The 20973-nt window shown below is 35.9% G+C and overlaps 1 protein-coding gene across 20 annotated transcripts in view; it reads right to left on the bottom strand.

Moving 5' to 3' along the window:
- Positions 1-20973, bottom strand: part of Mctp1 (multiple C2 and transmembrane domain containing 1) — a 729346-nt gene that overhangs the window by 240583 nt on the left and 467790 nt on the right. For all 20 annotated transcript variants that reach the window (XM_087621548.1, XM_087621547.1, XM_087621550.1 and 17 more), the window contains 2 exon segments: positions 14522-14708; positions 9641-9734 (listed from right to left, as the gene is read on the bottom strand). In XM_087621548.1, coding sequence (XP_087477674.1) covers positions 9641-9734; positions 14522-14708 — 281 coding nt within the window.

Here is a 20973-nt window from a genome sequence, read left to right as displayed (position 1 = left end):
TGAAAATATCTTGGAGATTTCTAGAAATTCCCGGACCACATTTCAGACAAAACTGAGATCAGTAGACACCTTTGTTATGTTGCTCTTAACTCTGTAATCTCCCTGGCAATCTAGAAGAAGGTGAAGAAGAGTGTCACAGGTCTCCATGGAGCTACATGCATTGTCAAATCCTAAAGCTAACCATTCTGTGAGACTCCAGAAGTTTGGGATTTAGAACCAAAGAACAGCAAGGGAAACATGAGAATTGGCAAACAGGAACACAAAGAAAGAACGATCATGAAGCTATAAAATTAAAAAAAAAAGCCTACAGAAAATTATGCATCAGCACTTACAAGCTTACATTATATAGAAAACTTTCATTTTAAAATTTATTTCGATATAAAATTATATGCATGATGTTTATCATACAAGCATATGATCATATAAGTTACTTCATCTAAAATCAGTATAAAATACATTAATTTTTTGTAGCAGCCTTTCTAAATATTTTAGGACCTCTAGTACTTAATTAGACTCTCCTGTAGAAATTTGGGCATTTCAGATTAGCTTCTCTATAAGTAAATTAATCAGCTACAGAGACCTTTCATAATGCAATAAAACCCTTTAAACTTAAAAATTAGCATAGTATTAGGAGAGTAAGCTTTTAAAAACCCTCTCTCTCAATCAAAGGAAACACAAATGAAAATTATTACTGTCAAGTATCTGCTCTTACAATGATGTTTTTTGTATTCTGCTAAAAGCTCATTCAGTACTGTTATTTAGCTTGTAAGTATTACCTCAGAATCTGATGGTTCTATGACATGTTATGGAAAAGTTACACATCTCATCTTGGTAACCAGGAGTCAGTTAGACTCTGCTTCAATTCTTCCAATAATGGAGAATCTTTTTCTTCACTGGAATTTCCAATTCATTTTAGATTTGTAATTTTTTGAAAATGTTTATGTTGAGAATAAAATTATGTATCGATAACTCTTGTATTTCCTTTATCTTCTGTAGTAGTTTTAAAATCCAATTAAAATGATAGGTATAAAATAAGGGCACAGCCTCTGTCAGGCACTATGTGATAAAGGGACTATGTGATAAAGGCACTATGTGATAAAACCTGACCTCCTGTGCAGGATATATGGCTGGCTGGCTGAGCATAATTCTAACCATCTTGTAGACTCTATTCCTATATTACATAGTGGCCTTGAAGCCCAGAATATTTCTAGGCTCTCTTGCAGCTATAGATACATACATGCATGCACACACACATATCTATCTATCTATCTATCTATCTATCTATCTATCTATCTATCTATCTATCTATATGTGTGTGTATATATGTTATGTGTGATTATGTTTTGTAAATCAAGTGTACATGCCTAAGATTGGCTACCAGAATTCAGTTAACTATAACCATGTAGAGTTCATTTTGTTTTTGAGGACAACAGGTATGAGCTAAATTAGCCTTTATCAGTTTCTTTGTAACGTGTTAATATGTAGAAGAAACCACTTCTCATTCTTCTGTAAGACATCAATGCCAATCTCTGCAGAACAAGAACAGGGTCTATGTTCTTAGGTCCTTTCTGTCCGGCAAAGAGTCTCTGACTCGCTTAATAATCTAAATCCCCTTCTAATTAAAATTTGCTTATGTATTATGGATTTCTACTTTATTTTTATGAATTTTCTATACGTGCGAATGTGAGTGCCTCACTGTCTGTATGTTTCCTTTTGCTCTTTTTTACTGTTTGTTTTATTCTATCCAGGTTTCTTTATTGCTATTATTATTATTATTATTATTATTATTATTATTATTATTACCTGTTTGTTTTCTAATGAGAGAAAGAAAGAAAGAAAGAAAAGAAAAGAAAACAAAGAGTGCAAATTTGGTGGGTGTGGAGATCTGGGAGAATTTGGAGGAAAGAAACAGTAATCGCAATATATTGTAGTAAAATGATTCTGTTTTCCAGAATATAAAATAAATTTGCCAGAAAGAAGGCTCTTTGGACATGAACCTTGGCAGTTACTACTTGGCTAGCTCCTGTCTATACCTTCCCCAGGATAGAGCTTTGAACTGTAAAACAATGAGACACACACACACACACACACACACACACACACACACACAAACACACACACACCCCAGCTACCAGTGTCTGTTTTCTGTATGTAGTTATCAAGTGCCTTAACTAAGGACCCAGATGTTCATGGTTGCTCTTCTGTTTATGAGCTGGTGTGTGTGTGTGTGTGTGTGTGTGTGTGTGTGTGTGTGTGTGTGTGCGTGTGTGTGTGTGTGTGTGTGTGTGTATGTGTGTGTAAGGGGGCACAGAGACAGAGCAGAATTAGCTAGTTTTACAATCTCTCTATTTTTCTGTTTTCAAAATTGTAAAAAAAACTGGGATAACAATAGTTTTTATTCACATTATTGTAAGATTCATTTTGATAACCTTTGTGCCAAATTCAAATCTTATATAATTCAAATCTTACATGATAGAGATTTGATAAACTCAAAAATTTTAGTTACTATTATTGTTATGACTATCATTATCTTGAATCAATTGAGATCATTTTGAATCCCAAGATTAAAGTATATTTCAGGTAAAATGCATTGTAATCAGTCTGTCAATATTCTTTTTGATGAATAACTTTGACAAGTATCATTCTGAACATTTGACTTTCATTTACAATAATAAGGGATATTAAATGTATAATTCATTTTTCTAATGCTTAGACCCAATAATCCTTAAGTATTTTTGCATTTTCTACCATTAAAGCAAAAAAAAATTCCTATTTTAACCATATAAGACCTTAGATTTATATTTTGATGTTTATTTTATTGAGTGTACTATATTACTTCAGTCTGTAAATATATACACATATCGCAAACATTAACAGTATAAAGTAATACAGCAACATATATGTGTATATATACATATATATATACACAGAGAGACAAATAAAATGTTTATGATAATTTTTGTATATGTATTTTAGTCATATAAATGAATCAACTTGCCCTCCTGGCAAGTTTGATAAGCAAGCACTCAATTATATTGTCAAAGTTATTAGTAGATAAACAGTGTGGAATAAAGACAGAGTCATGGATCCTCCTCACAGTACCCATTGACATCAAGACTTAAATCGCTCTCTTGGGCTAGACAGTTCAGTGATTTAGGAGAAGCACTCTGCAGTGCTTCTTAGATCCATTGTTCTAAGAAGTGAATGACTTATTTATATAGCATAGTGTAATAAAACTTTAAAGGTTAGTTTAATTTTAAGATGATGGTAGCATCTTCAGACACAGAGGGAGATCCTGAGGCTGGCTTTACATGTGTCGTCAGTACTTCTCTCTTTCTTTATTTAAAGGATCACTTTGTAATCTTGGTTCCACAGAATCTGATTAGTTATTTTAAAGTATTTCTCCTCCCTTCCTTTCCTATTGATAGGGGGACTACCACTTTCTCAGCATAGAGTCCTTCACCTCTAGAGCATATCAAACCCAATTATTAATCTCTTTGTAATCCAACCTATTCTTCTAGAGCAGAATCTCCTAACCATGTGACCTACATATGAATCACATATGATTTCTGTAATTCCATTTGAAACACTAGTTCAGACACAGGCATCCGTACTAAATTATGCCTTTCTTTTATGTTTTTAATATATATTTTTGATAAGAGTGGCTTAGTGCTTAAAGAATACTTTCCAAATTTTGCATTTACTGTATGAATTTTTAAAAATACAATACTAAAAGAAACCAAGTTTTCTGTCAGATAAAGTATGTGACATAAAGGGGTACAAGAAGCCAAGCTGCTGCAGTCTCTGTGAAGCTTTTGCTAATAGTCTCATTCTTAGCAAATGTTCAATGAACATTAATGCATTATCACCCATGAGTTTGAACATATGCATAGTCTCTAAGTCATGCATATCATCAGAGCAAAATGCCACCTTCTCATGCTTTATGAATTAGATAAAATATTTAATCAAAGTATACTGCTAAAAACTTATGTAGTATATTAAAAAGCAAATGGAGACATTAACATACCATGGAGATAAAGCATACTTTGGGAACAGTTCAACTTTTTAATATTTATTCTTTGTTTCAACAAATATAATCCTAAGATAGTAAATATTGGCAATACCTTCATGTATCTCCTTTAGCTATAAATTATTTTACTCTAGTCTTTTATCTGGTCCATTCAGTGGAATAATGTAGATTTGAAAGGCTGCATATTTTTTCTTCCTCCATCATAGATTTTACCTAATGATCATAAAATGTAAGACTATGCTTATTGGATACCCTCAGTACTATTGTCTGACAATGGTAACTACAGGTACAAGCTGCTAAAACTCACACTGTTCCCATGCCTCAGAAGAAACAACCTGGCCCCTCCTTTCAACAACACAACAGGATTTGGAAACCTATTTGATGCAACAACGAAATATATTTTATACAATTTGCTAAACAAACTCACAAGTTATTTTAAAGGAGAGTGTATTATTTAAAGGCAGTCTAGTATATATAATATTATATATATAATATATATTAAAATATCTATGTATACCGGCATGCTACTATTTCTCCAACTTTCCATAATGCTTTTCAGGAACTGACTTGCATTCTCTTCTCTATAGCCTGCTTTTCATTTTCTTTTTCTGAATAGACCCACAATGCTCAGGGAAAACACCAAGAATAATAAACCCCAATCTCTGCATAAAATATACCTTCATGACACACTCAAGCTGGAAATCACAGGAACCAATAAAAATGCAGGCAGCTACTGATAATGAGGTCAGAAATACAAATAAATTTACTTTTAATGAAGACTGGAGGCACAGTAATCAAAGTGTTAAAATTCATTTCATGCATATCTCATTTGCTTCTTAGCTGATATTTACCACGCAATTCTGTGAGAAAGTAGAGGCCTAAGATGCTCCAGATAAATGGCTCAATTAATTGTACAGAGGTAGACCTCTTTGAGCTGAGCCAGAGCTGTGAGCTCTTTATTAAAAGCACTATTCTGTAGCCCCTAACCTTGTTCCTTGACTCCTCTCTGGTTTCCAATTTAAACAAGTCCCCATGCGGCCTGCTCTAAAGGGCTTTGTCTCCCTGTCATTGTTAAGAGAGCAGAGGCATCCAGGAAGTGTGAAATCAGACCTCATGAGTTGAACGGTTCCCCAGGGAACGCTGGACTGCGCAGAAGGTCAAAGTCATGGGCTGGACCGTCTAAAAGTGTCTGATCGCCGGTCTGTGACACAGCAAGTTGGGGGTGGGGGCTAGACTGAAGAGGACTGCAATTGAACACATCTTAATTAAAGCCCACAGACAGCAAAACAAAATGTTTTCTAGGCAGCCTGTCAAATGGGGCTTAAATTTAGCACTGCTAATGAATCCGAGCTGCTCACTGTTATTTTGTAAGATAATAAGACTCTCATCACAGAGCTGATAAAAAAAAAAAAACAAAAAACAAAAAACAAAACAAAACAAAACAAAAAAAACCCACCACCACCAACAACAAAATACTGTAGCATGCCTTTTTCTGCTGTTTTGTTACTTAAATATTTTTCAACAAGACAGTTTTCCAAAAGGAAAACATGGAAAAAGTGTATGCAAATAAAAGGAGCACTAAACATTTTTCTTTAATAACTACTTGTTTTCCAGAATACAAGGCTGGCACGCTACAAGTCTTTTATCAATAGCTTAGTTTAGGGGGAAATGTTCAATTAATGGGACAATTTCACTGACTATGAATCCCCTCTCTCCTCCTCCTATTACTTCCTAATAAGATGGTTCATTCATTTGCAAAGTCAGTTCGCCTGTGATAGGACAGTTTTATGTGGACACCCTTTAAAGCAGTGGCAAGACGGAGCAGCTTCTGAAAGGTACAGATTCTCCCATATCACTGTTTCCAAAGCTGATTGACCGTGGCCTCTTCCTCAGGAGCAAAACAAATAAAACCCCACAAACTATAACAACCAGATCCCTATAACTCTGATAAAATGAGTAGGAGTTGTGGAACCACCACAACCCAGGGTAAAGCTGAGAGAAGGCTGCTGAGCAGAACTCATAACCTGGAACAAGTGGGTGGAAGGGCTGTGAAACTTGAAAGAACTCATCACCAGGTTTAAAGATAACTCACTAAATCTCCTTTAAAGAAAGCCTCACTCAATATAGAACACGTGAAATTCTCTGTTACAAGCAGGAATTAGGCCCTAGGCCCTACTTAGAATAATCAATAGCTAGAAAAGTATAATCTCTCTCTCTCTCTCTCTCTCTCTCTCTCTCTCTCTCTCTCTCTCTCTCTCTCTCTCTCTCTCTCTCTCTCTCTGTCTCCTCAGTTGGCCTTTCTGGTCTCATAATCTTCCCAGTTTTAGGGAACATGTTATTTCATGTTGGAAAGATCATTCCCCAGTGAACAGGACCAGATAGCCCCTAGTTTTGCTTTGATGGTACAGAGAAACAGTAACCTCTCACTGAGTAGCTGATGGTGAGAGTATATTGTACTTAGAAGTATTTTCAGTTACTCAAACATTTTCCCTTAAAAGAATTTAGTGCACCAAGGTTTCAAACCCATGCCACTTTCTCAGGCTGTGAAAGGCTGTCCACAATTTGACTGAAATTTCAATCCACTCTTGTGCTGTGCTCAATGTGTGCATATGTGTGGGAGTTGTAAATTGAGGCCTTAACCACCAGAGTTAATCTCTTTTTTAAATCTGTATTAACCTTAATGATTTGAAGTGCACTGGCCAACACTGGGCTATTGAGACAGAAGAAAAAACTCCCCTTGACTATCAATAGTTTATTAGGGGCTTAAGTGAAGTGACCTACTGTAGTTCTGTTCTGCCGAACAAGGCTATAGGCTTTTTGTAGACAGGGAAGGAATTGAGGGTTTCATTAAAAAGTAATTTGTGCTTTCTACTCACTCATTCAAAGAGAGTCTCAATTGCTCTTTATTCACACAGAGTTAATACAGTATCACAATGTTTCTCAATGAATGTGTTGTAACAAAAGAAAAATTTTACATTTTGAAAGGAAAAAATTCTTTGTAACTGTAGTAAGATTGATGGCTACTTAAAAGATTACAGAATCTTTCTTTCCTGTGCTCATTTAATGTTGGAATCTTAATTAAAATTGTGCTTAAGTTATGTGACTATATGCTGTAATATTTAAAAGCAATTAAAATATATGAAAGATGGTTATGTGTAAGTTTGTCTTGTTAGGTTTGTTTAAAAAGAGGTATTCTGAAGCTAAATATCTTCTAACTATAGCTTTATTTGTACCAGGTCAGAAAATATTCCTGGCTTAACATAGAGAATTACTCATGATTTTAAAATCCTCTACAATATTGTAGATCAGTGATTCTTAACCTGTGTGTCCCAACCCCCTTGGCAAACCTCTTTCTCCGAAAATATTTATATTATAATTCATAAGAGTAGAAAAATCACAGTTATGAGTAGCGATGAAAATAATTTTATTGTTGGAGGGTCACCATAGCATAAAGAATTGTATTAAAGGGTTCTAGCATTAGGAAGGTTGAGAACCACTGCTCTAGATGGATGCTCTGTTGAAGACTTGAAGACGGAATGATCTATTTAATCCTGTCTCTTTACTTATGTTTCACATTAGGTAGCCTGGATGTCATGAACCACTAAGATGGATATCAACTTTTCAAAATTCTATAAATAAAAGACAAAGCACATGAAGAGCTTATTTATACCCCAAATTCTTTATAATTTCAAAATTAAGATTATTTTAATTAATAGGGTATCCAGATATTTTTTACTTAAACAGATGGATTGTAATTTTTGCCACCATCACAAATGTCATAAAAACCACAGAAGGTCAAAGGGTTAGCAAGGTCAAAGACTAAATTATCCATTTGTCTCTTAATAGTTCAACATCTCTCTTGTTCAATCCAGAGCCCATTAGATTATAAGGTCAGCATGGAATGAGGAATCATTAGATTTATATCCTTAAAACTGAAAGAAAAAATTGAGATTCAGATATTCAGGAGTTCTCAAATTAATGTTCACTTTATCAAATAAAAAATTATATTTCATTGAATCTCAAGAGGAAAGGCTATTGTTATTCACATTGACTTATATAGAACCATTAGGAAAGACATATCTCTATTTTTTCCAACTTTGGAAGTACATGTACTTTAACTTCCATAGTGGCATACAGGCCAAGTAGGTTAACTTAGTTTGCATATTCATGAAATTTTAAAATGAATGCTATCTTCTAAGAGGAGACAAACTTATACAACTGCATTCAGCTTGAATAATGTCAGGTAGTAAGCATTGGAAATAAAAGGAATATGAATCATTCTATGTGAAATTACTGTGTTGATAATTCACTGATAACTATACAGGAAACCAAGTTTTAAGAAAGAAAATGAATAAACTCGCTATTCACAAGTTCTTTATCACTAACAGCTAGAGTAGCTCACACTCAGAGATTACAGCAACCCCTAGACCCAGTATTTTCAGGCTTCCATTTATGTTTTTTTTAAGTGTTTTTGTCTTTAGTTAAAGATGTGTCGATGATCATCTTTTCAAGAGAATGATAAATCCCTAAATATTTATTTCTGTTACTTATTATGCTCAGTTGATGATATACAAATATTAGAATTTTAAATGTTGCTCTTTTGGGACAAACATTTGTTGTTTAATTTTGAAGGGAATTATCTTTTTACCTGTTTTCAGTTCTACTGAAGGAATTAAAGGACAGAGATTTGCAGACAGTTGGATGGTAAGAAAAGTATAGTATTTGCTTCAAATAAGTCTATAAGGGTCATTGCGCCTAACATTTAGAATTATGTGCTTATTACTACAAATAAGCCAATGTTTTCTAGCACAGTGAAATTTCCATGGAACTGGTAAGTCAATTCCATCTCACCATCAAATTTTAGATAACTCAATGGTCTCTGGAACATCTCTTATATCCTTACTGAATTATATGACAAATCAATGAGGACAAAGCACTTAACTCTGTAGCTCCATGATATAAAGGCCATCATCTCACTTATTACTTTGTTGAACACACAGTGATACTAAAGCTAGAGAAGACAAGACTGGTTTGCTGTTCTTACACATCTGTGTTCTGGGTAAAAAGTAACAGATAGGCCAAGTTTAAATACATAATTATTTTTGTAGTATGCTGACAAATTTGTGTAACTAGGAAATTATAGCAGGGTCCCAAATATGAAACATCCATAGTAATTACTGAGCACTCCAGCACTGACCTTTTCAGTGAATGATGCAACAGATTCCATGTGTGCTGGACTTCCAAGTGTTTGTGCTGTGAGAGAAGCTCCTGACAACTGACAGGAGATGGTTCTATATTGTTCAGTATGCAGAAATGAGGATCCCTGCACATATCAATCCTGCTACATTGATTAAACTTTAAGAGGGCAGTAATTTGGAAGTTATTTTGACTTTCGTTATTTATTTTTAGTAGTATCACACTGTTTAAAATATAGAACTGTTTAGGAAACTGGAGATCTATTATCAAGTCTTTCGTGAGATCAACTATGAATCTATTTAAACCATTGACTTCAACGATTCACTCAGATAAAATTCAGAGCTGGATTATTCTATCCCACAGACGTGGCCTACTTTTTGATGTATACAATAGAAGAATTACATCATTTCCTACCTGTGACATCTGCAGCCATCAAACCTTCTGCTCTGATGACTTTCACCTGGAGAAATCCCACATCTTTTATGTTGTTAAATATCCTCAGTGGGCTCTGAAAAAAACCAAACACAGGCATTAGGGGTAAAAAACAAAACAAAACAAAACAAAAAAAGAAGCCTCAAAAAATATGCTTAGAAAACACTAAATTTTCTCAGCATGCTGTCTCAGGGGTCAAAGACTCATTTGTGTTTTTCCAATACAAATTATACTTCCTGTGTCAAGAATACTCACATATGCATGTCCACGTGAGAGCATGCACTTCTGTGCATGGACATGCACACAATTATGTAAATTAGTAATAAATTATTTTATTGAAATAAAAATACCACAATTACTACCTGTAAATAACCCTCAGTAGATGCTGAGCAATGAGCTATGAAGCAGATCTCTCCAATGGCTTCTCTCAATATCGTCTATTAAAGCACCTCAAAAAACCTTTCATCTGTAATAATGATAGTTTGAAGATTTTAATAAACAATATTAATTTTAACTGATTGGTTACGTGGCACTCTTTGGACATGGGGAGTTTTCGAGAAAGTTAATATAAACAAACTATTTTTCTACCATTTTATTCTTAGTGCTTAAGTGAAGGCTAAATTATCTAAAGACTGCTAATAGTTAGTTCAAAGACTTACATAGTTTTCTAAAACTTTTAAGGGAGACATTTTAAAAAATAGACCAATTTAAAAAATAAAATAAATTCAAAGGTAGTGAGGAACTTTTCTTACGTTTATATTTGTATTATCTATAATGGATGGAATTGTGAAAGTTGTGGCAGAACCAAATGATTAACGCTGTGTCACTTTACAGATTGCTTGTGATATCTTAATAAGCATAGTGCTTGAAAAAAGTGGAGGAACACTAACATAAAATGACCTAGAACTCTAAAGAATGAGTAAATGCAACAGAATTCCAGAACATTGGTATCCATTTTGTTTGCATTTCATTTTGATTTTCCTTTGGTAAGGCCACTGCCTCTAATCAGCACATTAAAGATATGAAATTTCTCACCTTCTTTAAAATGTTTTATCACTACATAGTTTAATATGCTTTTGCATAACAAATATATCTATCAAAATGTTGCTAGAATAAAAGCATTCTCATTAGTGTATTACTCGTGTAGGGTACATACAAACCAAAGCTTCTATAGTCCGAACTTTATCAGTCCTGGATGGCTAGTCATTATTTACATTGAAGGTATGCCCTTGGTATTCTGAGAGAAAGAAAGATAAATGTGTAATCTCATAGCAGGACTTTCTAAAAATAGTGCTAAGTACAAAGATTACTTCTTAATCTCTGCTCTAAACAACTGTTTATCACCAGAACTTTATTTAAAAGGCTCATTTGGCTGGATTTAGTTTAAATGCACTTGTGTCTCTTTAAATTCCTACAAATCAACTGTTTATCAATGGAGACTTTAGGCAGCAGGGCTAAGGTCCTGAGGTTTCTAGGTACTGGTATGTCCCACAGCACTGATAAAGTTGGCCAGGATCTTACCTCAGAGTTCACTCAATCTATTAAACCTGGTAAGAATTCTTCCCTAACGATGGGGAATAGTTCTATGGAAAGGGTTTGGCACTTTAATTTTTCCAGGAATGATTCAATCCAAATTTCATTGTGACTAAAACAAATGTCAGCAGTCAGAGTCATTTTGCTCTGTGAGGCTGATGGGACAGCCATAGCCTCACTGACTGGGGCTTCCGTTCTGAGTCCCAGGTTCACAGTTAGAGGGAGGGGTGATTAGAGTCTGAAGGTTTCATTCTCCAAGTCACCTGTCATTTGACGATGTATTGAAATTTCTACTGTTTAGGCCAGTGACATAAAGATTATAATAAGAACTCAAAGAAAAAGCAAATAAATATTGGTTTAAAAATTAATTTTATGAAAAGCTTTATCAAGGGTTATTTGCACATAGTTATTTATGGATATTTTAGGAGGCTTCAAAACCTATATGGCTTTTGAAGCTGGAAATTTCCATAGCAGAGGAATCCATGATTTGCTGTGAATCCTTTCAGCCCTCAATAGATAGGAAAAGATTGAAATGCTCTGGAGAGGAGCCTCTTTATTTTTTTAATGAAAGGCTGTATAATATATTTTCTCTATGGTTGCAGCAGCTGTCAGAGGGAGCATCGTGGTTCAGCTCTATTACAGGAGAGGCAATACCCCATCCTATGGCACAGAGATGCTCTGAGGGGCCAGAACTGATTGACAGCTTGTCACCATGACGTCTTATTCCATCTCTGTTATGGAGAAAATTAATGTCACAGCACCAGCCTTATGACTTGCTGTCATCTTAGAGCCGCTCACCTTTTATCAATGCTCTAAATAACATTTCAAGCCCAGCGTCTCACGGTGGACAATCCGGTCAAGGGACATTAAATCAGATGACTGTGAAATGTCATAATAAAAATGGAATGCTAACAACTTCTTCTCTAAACCAGCTCCTCTGGTTTTTAAACTGTGACAAGGAGGAGCAGGGGTTCAGCAAACCCGTTCTGAAAAGGTCAAACAGCAGCTCTTGGACTACTACCCATTACTACCCACCCCTGCTGACCTTCCCTCTTCCCCTCCCTGCAAAGGCGAAAAGAACAAGAAAATGGAATTAGCCACCTTTTCAAAATGTGCTGATCAAATAGTAGCTCACACAGGAATGTCTGTTTAATTTGTGGGGTTTCCCTGCTGAGCAATGTCAAGATTCTCTAGAGCTGTTGAATATCAGAGTGGGGCAATCCATTACTTTCCCTACCCTGACCAGTACCAAATTTAAATCAAGTCAAATTCTTAAGTTTAACCTCAACTTAAATACACATGCACGAGCACACACACACACACACACACACACACACACACTCTCTCTCTCTCTCACGCATGCACACATGTAGACACACACACCACACACACACACACACACTCTCTCTCTCTCACGCATGCACACATGTAGACACACACACACACACACACACACAGTGCATTTTCAAAGAAAAATGTAGAAATAATTCACTGAACAAGTGATCCTCTACATGTTTGCTCAAAACGAGGACTATGTTAGACCTCATACAAATCCATTCATTTCATAATACATAAAGTATAAAATCCTTTAAAGCTGCCAAGATGGTGCTCTTTGTCCTTGTAGCGCGGTGTGTTAACGCTAATATAGCACATGCGCTCTTCTGCATTATCGCTTCTTAGCAAGTGTGTCTCTAGAGGGAGAGGAAAACCTGTGCCTGAAATCCAGGGTTACAAAAAAAAAAGCATATTTAAACATGATTTACCTGTTAAAGCACTGGGCAGGATATAACGTGAGAATTAGTTGGGATGTCAAACATTTCATTGAAATAAGTAGCATTTTGGAAAAGATAGAAAATAAAGTATTCACATTCTGAATGGAAATAGCTGATTAAAGGAAACCTATTCAACAACAACAAAATAATCAATAATAGGTAGATTACTTATAATTATGCAGACAGCACTATCATTTTCATACACGGGATGGTATCAAAATAGTGATCCACAGACTGGAAATGCCCAGATGAATATTCATGTTAATATACCAATTAATTCCTTCACAGTAGTTTTAATTCAGACAGCTCATTTCCCAGAACTAAAGAATATATTTTAGTGGAGTATCAAAATGTGAAATAATTTTCATAATTGCAATTATATATTAGAAGCTACTACACAAAAACTTAGGCTCTTAGGTGATTTAAAAATATACACTATTTAGCCCTGCTAAGTCACCTCTATTAAACTGTTTATGATAATACTATTGGTGGAGGAGTTATACAGGCATTAGCAGACAGCTGATTCAGTAGAGATAGCTAGAATAAATTTGCTGAGGCGGACATCCTGCTAATCTGTTTGAAGAATATTGTACAGCATTAGTACCAGTACTTCATGTTATCTGCACAGCCTGATAAGGTACATCTTTATTAAATTCAGTTATTGAAAGGGTGTCAGCAAATAGGACTATTTTTTAAAAAGCTGTTCTTTGTTAGTCAGAGCTCGGTTCCATGGCTGAGTGTCTAGAGGAGCCGTCTAAACACCTGGCAGTGCTGTACAATGCAAGCTTTGTGACTTTAAGTGGAAAAGCTTTCCCCTAGCTTCATGGGTACCAAGCCTTCATTGAGAGACAATGGTGGAGCACGAGCTCCCCTCTCTGTTGATTCAAGACAACTACATGGTAGAAAATGCAGCCTGAAAGTTGCTAAGAAATAGAAGATTGGACTGACTATTTGAAGGAGAAGAGTGATTATTTATTGGCTTTCTATTCCACCCTTCCACCCCACCCTCAATCAGAGGGAAGAAGGCTACCTCTTAAACTTCATTTCACAGTGACTTTTTAAATTGAAGGGTAGAAGTTAGGCTTTTCTTGTAAACACCACTCCTGGATACTCTCCTCGCAGTATGCTAATAACCTCATTTTAGATTTAGGAAGGCAAGTGTTCTTTGCAATCACACAGAACCAAGGATTAATCTTAAAGGGTTGTATAAATTTGAGTTTCCTTTGTGGAAATTTTTATATATGTGTGTGTGTGTGTGTGTGTGTGTGTGTGAGAGAGAGAGAGAGAGAGAGAGAGAGAGAGAGAGAGAGAGAGAGAGAGAAGTCACAAATAAACTTTAAAATTCATAACATGCTGTGCAATGGACTCTGGAGATGACCAAACTATAGACATCAGCAGACAACGCCCACTTCAGCTCCTGCAGAGCCACGTGACATCTGCAAGGGCCTGCCTTCTGCCCCTCACACATCTCTTCTGAAATAGCCTTGTCAGTCTGGGTTCTCTGTTTATGACCTCATGCAGTCACACTGGGACTGGGAGGAAGATCGTTCATACGTACATATCTCTTTAATATCTCTTCCCGCTCCTTGTGGTCCTCCATGGAGTTGACAGAGAGGTCAGAGATACTGACTGTGGCCGAGGCTGTCAAAGTGACAAGTAGAACCAGGTGGCCCTCACCCTCTTCCAGCTGTAACTCCAGCTTGTGTGTTTGCTCCCTACTGAGGGACGACAGGTCAACCTGGCACCTAGAAACAAATGTTTTGAATTAGCAAGTGGCAGTTTTCACCACATCAAACAGAAATGCGTTTGTTGGAGTCCTGTGAAAGATAAAGCAGTAGAATTACCATCTGGACCAGTGAAAGAAAATCAACTGATTTTCTTCACAAAATTCTGACTTTGGCTATTACAGAGCTGTTAACGTTTTATTTCCTGTAATATACAGACTTATGTGAAGTTGAATTATTATGTCCTTTGATACCTGGTTCACGAATTGGTGGAATTACTCAGACCACTTTGAAAAAAACTACCAAAAGCCCGAGTTTCAATGCCACTATTTCCATTATGGCTGATCATCCTCCCAATTCACAAATGTCATTGAAAAGCAAATAGAAAATTTACTATAAAGAGGTGAAGTTTACATTTTGCAAATCATAGTCATATTACACTCACTAAATTTAAGTGTGTGTCCTCTCAGGGTAGCATAATGTGGCACGACATGCTGCAGGTGCCAGTCTTCAAGTTAAAATGCCTTGCTTTCTTTTCATAAACATGTCAATTGATTTTGAAGAGGCAGATAATGTACTGATTATAAACTTACTAACCTGAGAGAATGGGGAAGATAAGGAAAAAAAGACATTTCAGCCAAGAAACAGGGCTAGTAAGACTGTTCAGTGGGTGAAGTTGCTGCTAAGCTTGGACATCTGAGTTCCAACTCTGGGATCCACATGGTGGAAGGAGTGAGCCAATTTCCACAAATTATTCTTTAACTCATGTACTGTGACACATACCAAATAATGTATTGAAATTAAGAAATAGCCAATTATCAAAGTAAATGTTCTCAATATATCATAAATGAGATGAGGAAGACGTATAATCAGGAAGAGATACAATTCTAAAATTCTTATTTCTTTTCATTTTTCACTTTGGCATTTACTTTTTGTTTTAAAATTGTTTTTAAATAATAGTATAATACTATTTAAAATCTTCAGAGATTGTACCTGAATTCAAATGTGTCCCTTAAGAGATTTTTAAAACATAAATCAAAGTCAGGCATTCAGTTTTTTTGTGTGTGTACAGCATTAACAATGACTATAACCAGACACAAGGTATGTGCTAAATGTTAATATTAAGAGAGTTCATAATTAGCTTGTAACACTTCTGGGAAGACACCTTCCAAATGATAGAATAGGTACCAGAAACCTCATGAATTCAGATAATATAGCACTCGATTCAAAGTAATATCACTAACTCTCCTCAATGGTAAATAAATAAATAAATAAATAAATAAATAAATAAATAAATACCCCAAAACATATCAAATGCCTTATCTAACATTCTCGTTATAATCTTAATGAAGTTCTCAATAGCATTCAGAGTAACTTGAAAGCTAAAACACATCAATGAAAAATAATCAGTCAAAAAAGCAATCAAAAGGAGAAAATAATTTTAGTGATCTCTCCAGCACTGGGCACACTGCCTGGTCCACTGTGCCTTAATGAATGTGAATAAGTCTCTGACTTGGTTCAGTGGTAGAGCACTAAGTAACTGAATGGGGACAGTGATTAGGACAGAATGTTGGCCCTTTCATTTACTTCATTTAATTTTGTCCCCCACACAACCCCCAGCTCAGTCTACACATGTACTTCCCAGGCCCTTCCTTCCCTTAGTCTTGTAAGGGATGCTTCATTGCCATACACAGAAAGGCACAAGAACAACACGCTCCCTGCACAGATCACTTTCAAGCTCACGGCCATGCACATGCTGTGTGAAGATTATGCTACCTCTCTTTCAGAGTTGAGGAAAGTGCTCTCAAGATAATCTACTCTAGAAATTGCATACTGGTGACTTTTAGATGGAATCAGAACCATAGATTTGTTGTACGTGTGTGTTGTGTCAAATAAAAGTTTAATTTTTAAATGTAATAATTTTTAATCAGGACAAATATTCCCTGAATAGTGACTGTCACCAAATCTGCCTGTCAGTAAGCCATTTTCTCTACCTATTCCAGTAGGTAGTAAGGATGCGCAAGTCCTGCAATCTGCTACTTGCCAACAAAAAACCGAGAGGCAGGGAGGCTACATGATGTAAATGGACTCGCAGTTATGATCAGAGTCAGAATCAGTCCTTGGGCCCCTGGAATGAATGATCCAACCATTCTCCTCTATAAAACTGTCATTGAATAACCACAGTCTTGGAAGGAAATGTGCAGTTAGCAGTGTTTCTCAGAGATGGCCAGACATTTTGGTTATAGAAAACATCTCAGTTTCTAAGTATAGCAATGTGTTGTTCTTATTTCAATGCTTTAAACTACATATAAATTAGGGAAGCAAGCTACAAATTATGTTCTTACAAGACAAGAACATTTCACAAATTTAAATTAAAAACTATGACACTGGTAAAATTTAAACAAGATAAATTTAGAGAAATACATTTGTTTTCTACATCAACTAAAACTTCCATATTGAATATGCTCATAGGAAGAGTTAAGGTATTCATGTGTGTTGTTTCAGCATTTTGACTCTTCTAATTTTAATATAAAGAGCAACAATATTCTGGACATGAGAGTGTTAAGTGGCTTCCAGGTGTTCATTGTGGCTATCAGACTTCCTATTTCTCTAAATTTTTCCCCAGCAATATGATCCCATTTTAACTGTCAATTTTGCTACAACTTAGTCAAGTTGTCTTGTTAACTTGAAGATAAAGTTTGCATTACAGCTTCATTGCTGAGTATCCAATCAAATGACTGCTGGGATCGGGTGTAGTAAAAGAATTTTCCATTTCCTTTTAGCTTTTGAACAAATATGTACAAAGACAGAAGCCTTGTGGCATAGTCTACTGCCCTGTGAATATCGGACTAATTGGTGTGGGATGAAGTGCCTGTATTTGGCTCACCTCTATTGATGTGCCCCTCACAAAGGAAGGTTTCATCATAGATGCACTATAGAAGGAAGTGATTATCCAAGGGACCCAGGCATTAAAAATGGTTATCAAAAATGAAAATGCTAAGTTATTTTTTTAAGAAAAGCACTAATATAAATTCATGAACTCTGAAAATACTTTGACAGAGATGAAGAGGCCAGAGTCACAGTTCCTTACTTCCAGCCTTGTTTCCCACTAATTAGTTGTATGACCTTTTCCGAGATAACTTTCCCTCTTGAATTTCACTTTTCTCATCAGCGGCTATGAGCTAATTGAACTGATGAACTCTGAATTTTCAGAGTCCCCAATCTCAGGATCTGTGATAATTCTATCCATGTTTACACTTGTGCTTTTTCTGCTTTGCAATTCTTCAAGCCAAAAATTAAAAGAACATGTTTATAAATAATGAAATATTACTGCTTACCTGTCTTCTACCCTCCCCCTCCCCCCTCTCTCCCTCTCTCTTTCTTTGATTCATGTTCCCAGTCATTTTACTCACTCACACACTGACTCACTACCGAGTGCCCGCGGGTCAAATCCTCTTAGATTTCTAGGGGTTGCCTATTTTAAAACTAGTTTTTCATATCTTTATTTTAGAACATTTAATACCGCCAACTTGGTGTTAGAGTAAACAAGGTTATTAGATGTCAGAATATATTACCAAAGCTTCAGAATGCTGAACTGAAAAACTCATTTGTATTATGATATTAAGAAAATCACTTAAGCTCTTTGTGCTTTATATTTACTTTACTTTCTTATTATTTTATTTTGAGATACGATCTCTCTATGCAGTTCTGGGTAGCTTGGAACTTGTTGTATATACCAGGCTGGCTCAAACTCATAGAGATCTACTAGCTTTTGTGTCCTAAGAGAATGCTAGTGTAAGGTAAGCACAATCACACCCAGCTCAGCCTTACTTATCAAACAGAAATTCGAGGGAAAAATGCCTTCTCTTGAAAAAAAATCACAGATACTTCGAGAAGTTATAATTGCATTCTTATTATACTATTGCCTTCACTTCAGTTTCCACTCTGAACTATCTGTACCCAAATCCAACTCACCAATTATTCAGTCAATCAATTAATACAATAGTCAAAGCAGAATTAACACTGAAGGAGACTTCAGAGACATATTACTGCATTCCAAAAATGCTAATATTAGGGTTCAGAGATCAAAGAGCTGAGATCATGTTCCCTACATCTATATGAGAACTTGAATATATGACATATATACATTTAGGTTCACTAAATATATGAAAGAATGATTATTCATCTTTTTTTTTTTTGTTCTTTTTTTCGGAGCTGGGGACCGAACCCAGGGCCTTGCGCTTCCTAGGTAAGTGCTCTACCACTGAGCTAAATCCCCAGCCCCTACTCATCTTAATTAAATAACATTTTCCCCGAGAAGAGAAGGAAGGGACTGGGCTCATGGTACATTTTCTTCTCCATGTCTTGCCTCTGCTGCCCTTGAGTAGATGACAATTTCTTCCCAGATAAAACAATCCTCTGATTAGGACCCTTGGTGTGTTGGAATGATGCTCCAGGGGTACAACAAGTAGGTCTTAGAGCTATTTGAGGTCACTTCTTACTATAATATAAGAGCCCAGGATCCCCTGATAATGGGTGTACATACTGACCAGGGTGGCCTTACATGGGATACCCAGACAACAAACAGTGATGCTTCTGCGCGCTGAACACCAACTAGTTCATGCAGACCCTGGCAAGGGGATTTAAGAATTATACAATCTTTTGAGTGTATGCCTAGGAGTGGTATAACTGGGTCCTCAGGTAGCATCTGCTGTCACCTGAGTTTTTGATCTTCGCCATTCTCACTAGTGTGAGGTGGAATCTCAGGGTTGTTTTGATTTGCATTTCCCTGATGTCTAAGGATGTTGAACATTTCTTTAGGTGCTTCATGGCCATTCAATATTCCTCGGTTGAGAATTCTTTATTTAGTTCTGTACCCCATTCTTAGACGGGAGAACAAAATTCTCTCAGGAAGAAATACAGGGACAAAAAGTGGAGTAGGGATTGAAGGAAAGGTCATCCAGAGCATAGGATATCCACCTGGAGATTCATCCCATATACAGCCACCAAACCCTGTCACTATTGCTGATGCCAAGAAGAGATTGCTGACAGGATTTTGATATGGCTGTTTCCTGAGAGGTTCTGCCAGAGCCTTACTGATACAGATGAGGATGCTTGCAGCTAACCACTGGACTGAGCATGGGGACCCCAATGGAGGAGTTAGAGAAAGGACTGAATGAGTTGAAGGGGTTTGCAACCCCATAGAAAGAACAACAATATCAACCAACCAGGTGGGAGTGGGAGCATCCTCATAGAAGCAGGGGGAGGGGAGAATGGGAGAGAGGGGAACCGGGAAAAGGGATAACATTTGAAATGTAAATACATAAAGTATCCAATAAAAAAGAAAAAATAATTATATAATTTAGTTTTAACTAAACCAATCCTCACAAAATGCACAAGTGGTTTAAAAATACCCCTGTAAAAAAACAGTGGACATCTATGATGGAAACCTGGCTTGAGGACACTTCTACTTATAGTAAGTCGGTGTTCGATGCAATATGAACCATGAATCACTGTGGGTGTAGTCAGCCCTATCAAAGACTCAGCCAAAACCATGTGACTTATCAGGCAGAACGTTTGCAACAGAAATTTATATCAATTTCTTTAACAATGAATTTCAAAGTGTAGATTATACCCTGAAGTATTGGCTAGATATTTTGAAGCCATCATCAATAAGATATTTAAAAATGAATCTTCAGAAGAGGAAGAGAAGCATCTAGGATTTCCTTTTGGGTGGAGTGGGGGTATTTGATAAACAACAACAACAATAACAACAACAAAATCAACAGTTTTGCACACTTTTTAAAAAAACCCAATTTACAGCAAGGTTATACAAAGCTTTAAATATGTCCTAATATACAAGGACTACTTTATATTACTATAAAAAACAGTCCACAAAATACTACAAATTCTGTTATGAATCAGTATAGATCATACGTCTTTGAAATGTTTGTAATGGAAAGAATTCAGCATGGAATCACTGATGTATTTCTGAGTTATCTCTATTGCTGACACTAAATGAGAAATAACATGACTGAATTTCTGTTGTCAAATTTACAAGGGTTCAGCTGTTTTGGGGAGATTTTTCTATTAGAACATACTTCTGCAAACTTACAAACTTCTTTATTCGTGGCCTTGAAGGTAAACTTCTGAATCGACATATAGAATCAGTATGTATATATAGCTTCACTTTGTGGTACCCAGAAATGATCCTGGAAACTTGCCATTACTTAGGAAATGTTGAAATGAGAAAAAATTAAAAAACTTTCCAAAGAAAATAACAGCT

The sequence above is a fragment of the Rattus norvegicus genome, chromosome 2, assembly GCF_021556685.1.
Source record: "Rattus norvegicus strain SHRSP/BbbUtx chromosome 2, alternate assembly SHRSP_T2T, whole genome shotgun sequence".
NCBI classification, from domain to species: Eukaryota; Metazoa; Chordata; class Mammalia; order Rodentia; family Muridae; genus Rattus; species Rattus norvegicus.
This window is presented reverse-complemented; position numbering and strand designations above follow the sequence as displayed.